Genomic DNA, 3,791 nt, shown 5'->3' with positions numbered 1-3,791 from the left:
GTCAGTTAACTAGATGCTACTGTCAGGAGTGACAGTTGTAATACCTGCGATCTACTTTTATGTATACAGGGTAAGGTCTTTTTTAAAATTCATTTTCAGACTTCTGCGCAAGGTAGGACTTTTAGGTATTTGGGACTGAAACTGTCGCAGAAATATCGATTGATCACTCATCTAGAAAATATGGGCATAATGGCAGTAAACAGCAATAGTAGTGGGCAGATGGCTGTGGCAGTAGTCAGTGAACAGTGACAGCACGCAGCTTGTGGGTGAGCATATGACTGTGGCAGTAGTCAGGGAACAGTAACAGCAAGCAGCTTGTGGTAGTGATCATATGGCTGTGACAGTAGTCAGTGAATAGTGACAGCAAGCAGCTTGTAGTAATGAGCAGAGGACTGTGACAGTAGTCAGTGAACAGTGACAGCACACAGCCTGTGGTATTGAGCAGAGGACTGTGACAGTAGTCAGTGAACAGTGACAGCAAGCAGCTTGTGGTAGTGAGCAGAGGACTGTGACAGTATTCAGTGAACAGTGACAGCAAGCAGTCTGTGGTAGTGAGCAGAGGACTGTGACAGTAGTCAGTGAATAGTGACAGCAAGCAGCTTGTGGTAGTGAGCAGAGGAATGTGACAGTAGTCAGTGAAGAGTGACAGCAAGCAGCTTGTGGTAATGAGCAGAGGACTGTGACAGTAGTCAGTGAATAGTGACAGCATGCAGCTTGTGGTAGTGAGCAGAGGACTGTGACAGTAGTCAGTGAATAGTGACAGCAAGCAGCTTGTGGTAATGAGCAGAGGACTGTGACAGTAGTCAGTGAACAGTAACAGCAAGCAGCTTGTGGTAGTGAGCAGAGGACTGTGACAGTAGTCAGTGAACAGTGACAGCAAGCAGCTTGTGGTAGTGAGCAGAGGACTGTGACAGTAGTCAGTGAATACTGACAGCAAGCAGCCTGTGGTAATGAGCAGAGGACTGTGACAGTAGTCAGTGAACAGTGACAGCAAGCAGCTTGTGGTAGTGAGCAGAGGGCTGTGACAGTAGTGAACATTGCATTTCTGTGTTTTTCTTGCACATTTTATTGGATCTTCCGTTTGTAATAATTTTTGTTTCGGATCCCCACATATTTGATAGGCTCTAGGTTGTTTTGAAATCGAAATCTCGAGTTCTCGACAGAATCTGCTTCTTTTTCAAACTGGTAAGGTCTACATATCCAAACTAGTGTTGTAGTTGTTGTGTAAGCAAATCTGATGGCCATCTTTACTGACTCGCTTATTTTGTCCATGTAGGGGAGTCATGCCTTTAGACCCTCGATATCGATTCAACTTTCGCTTGATTTAATTTTCAAAACAGGTAAAATAAAACAGGCACATTTAAAGCGCGAAAAATCTGTTCATCGTGTGTAGATTTCAGTTCGGTTTTTTCCCCTTCAATTTTATTTCACCCTTCAACATAGGAAAAAAATAACAACCATTGCACGTTCCTTTCAAATATTTAACGTTTTGCTCTGCATTCCATTCCTCACATTGATTACTAGTAGTTTCTTTCCAATCCACAGTTCGTCTGTGGATTGGAAGAGCCAAGTCCTATTCCAAGGGGAGATAAGCAAGGAAAGGCAAAAAAGGATGGGGTCATTAAAAAATCTTCTTCTCAAGAACCACTAGACTAGTCGAGATGAAACTTGTGTGAAAGCTTCATGAGGTACTGTAGATTCTAAATTGTGCAAATCATGCCCCCCTCGGGGTAGAGAGTGGCCACAATAGGGGATATATATGATTTTTTTTTTTTATCAAAATTTACATTGAAAGATATAGGAAATATACTTCTTAGAACCACTGCGCCAGAAGAGATGAAACTTACGTGAAAGCTTCCTGAGATGATGTAGATTCTTAATCACAATAGAGGATCAAAGTTTTACATGGGACGTTATAAGGAATAAATTTTGAAAATTTTCTGAAGAACCACGATCGCAGCATTCATATGCAAACATATCAAATTTTACATAATATATGTATACAGGAAAAGAATTTTCTTCTCCATTATTGCAAGGCCATGATAGTCATAATGATATTGAAGCATCCACATGTTATGTGAATTCAGAGACCCTTAGGCTATAATACCGGGTCACAATTTTTCATGGGAATATAGAAATCTTTTTTGGAAATCTTTTAAAGAACAGCAGGGCTAAAGTTTCTCAGGTGAGCGTTGTTGCCCACGGGCCTCTGGTTGGAGCAGTTGTCTTTAAATCAATCTGATAATTATATTTTTTTCATTGCTTTCTTTGACTTTCTAGGTCTCAACACTTTATTCTAAGACTGAAATAACTAACATGATGAATAATGTATTTGGAAACATTAATTGCCGGGAATGTAAAAAATGAATCCTTGTTTGCCACATGGATACTTAGGTCTATATGTCTTGTAGACGCCTTTTCCTCTGCAAAATCAAAGAATTCAGCCCTCTCTGATACTTCCCCTTCCAATATTATGATCTCTGTACTATTTTAATCACTAGAAATGGACAAATGGAACTATCAAATATATCCATGTACTATTGAACGAAGTTATTTTAAAAATGTCTATTTTGAATGTTTAAGTTGATTATAACCTTGAAATTCGTGGACACATTTGTATGTGATGGTGAAATTCTTGTGCTGATTAATGTTTTAACAACATCAAAATGTTGCTTTCCAATTTCTTTTTTAAGAGACTAAAGTATGTACGACAGATATATGATTCTCTTTCTTTGACCGAGTTGTCGGTAAAAACCGGTTAATCGATTACTAGATATTGACCGATTATATATATACATGTAATTATGTGTAAATGTGGAAAAGCGTGAACTTTATGAATTCGCTTGAATCAATTCATATGACATGTACAAAGTTTGCACGCAAAACTATTCTTAAAGTATTGTGACAATATGTCTATTCCCCTTTCTAATCTTATTCTACTATTTTTTTTCAGAGTGATGTATTTTAAAATGTTCTACTGGGAATCTATTTTTTTTTTTTATCTTTGAACTAAATAGTTAGAGAGATTTTCATAGTTTTGTTTAAAGTCACTTATATCCTAAAAAAATATTAATGGTAGACCTTTTACCAAACAACTTTCCTTCTTATTCTTCAAATGTGTAAATCAGTAAACAGCTTAATTAGCATATAAAGTAATGGCTTGGATTTATGCAGTCTTCATAAGGATAAAATTGCAATGCGTCATTAACTTTCACAAACTAACAGATGATTTAAACGTTCGGCTAACTAATCTTTTATTTTATTTTTTAAAAAAAGCAGATGAACAAACAATCACATACATTTTACGCTGAGTAAAAATTGGATTTTTTATTTGGTAACAGACCAAATTAAAATTTTTAAATTCGTTTGTCCATCATCTTAAATTAAAAAAAAAATTATGACGTAAATAATTATGTGCATTGTTAAAAGAAAAATGTGTGTGTTCATATATATATATATATCCAAAAAATGAAAAGAAATATCACAGTGTCCGGTAATTAATATGAAAATTAAAAATAACAAGGCAACAATGTTAATAAAACGTAAGCGCTTTCATTATACTTCTTCAGACGTTTTATATATATATATATATATATTAAACAAATATAAAAAGAAAACACAAGAATCCTCCGTAAAGCTTTATGGCTTTCATTAAAAATCTTCAGAAGCTTTACATTACAAAAATGTATACAACGGTAACATAGTAACAATGATTATGACGTTAAACTAAACTAAACTATGATTTTCCCGAAATTTTTCATCATCATTGCAGTATTTTATCTATGACGTCA

The 3,791-nt window shown here is 35.7% G+C and overlaps 1 protein-coding gene across 1 annotated transcript; it reads right to left on the bottom strand.

Annotated features, from left to right (window-relative positions):
• Nucleotides 1-327: 327 nt before the first annotated feature.
• Nucleotides 328-1,038, bottom strand: LOC133188734 (keratin-associated protein 10-6-like). Its single transcript, XM_061324226.1, has one exon. It carries the CDS (start codon nt 1,036-1,038, stop codon nt 328-330), a length of 711 nt encoding a protein of 236 aa, XP_061180210.1.
• Between the last annotated feature and the right edge of the window lie 2,753 nt (nt 1,039-3,791).

The sequence above is a fragment of the Saccostrea echinata genome, unplaced genomic scaffold (assembly GCF_033153115.1).
Source record: "Saccostrea echinata isolate AGI-Se365-2 ecotype Australia unplaced genomic scaffold, CSIRO_AGI_Sech_v1 ptg000016l, whole genome shotgun sequence".
In the NCBI taxonomy this organism is placed as follows: domain Eukaryota; kingdom Metazoa; phylum Mollusca; class Bivalvia; order Ostreida; family Ostreidae; genus Saccostrea; species Saccostrea echinata.
The sequence above is the reverse complement of the archived record's forward strand: the minus strand, read 5'-3'. Positions and strand labels throughout refer to the sequence as shown.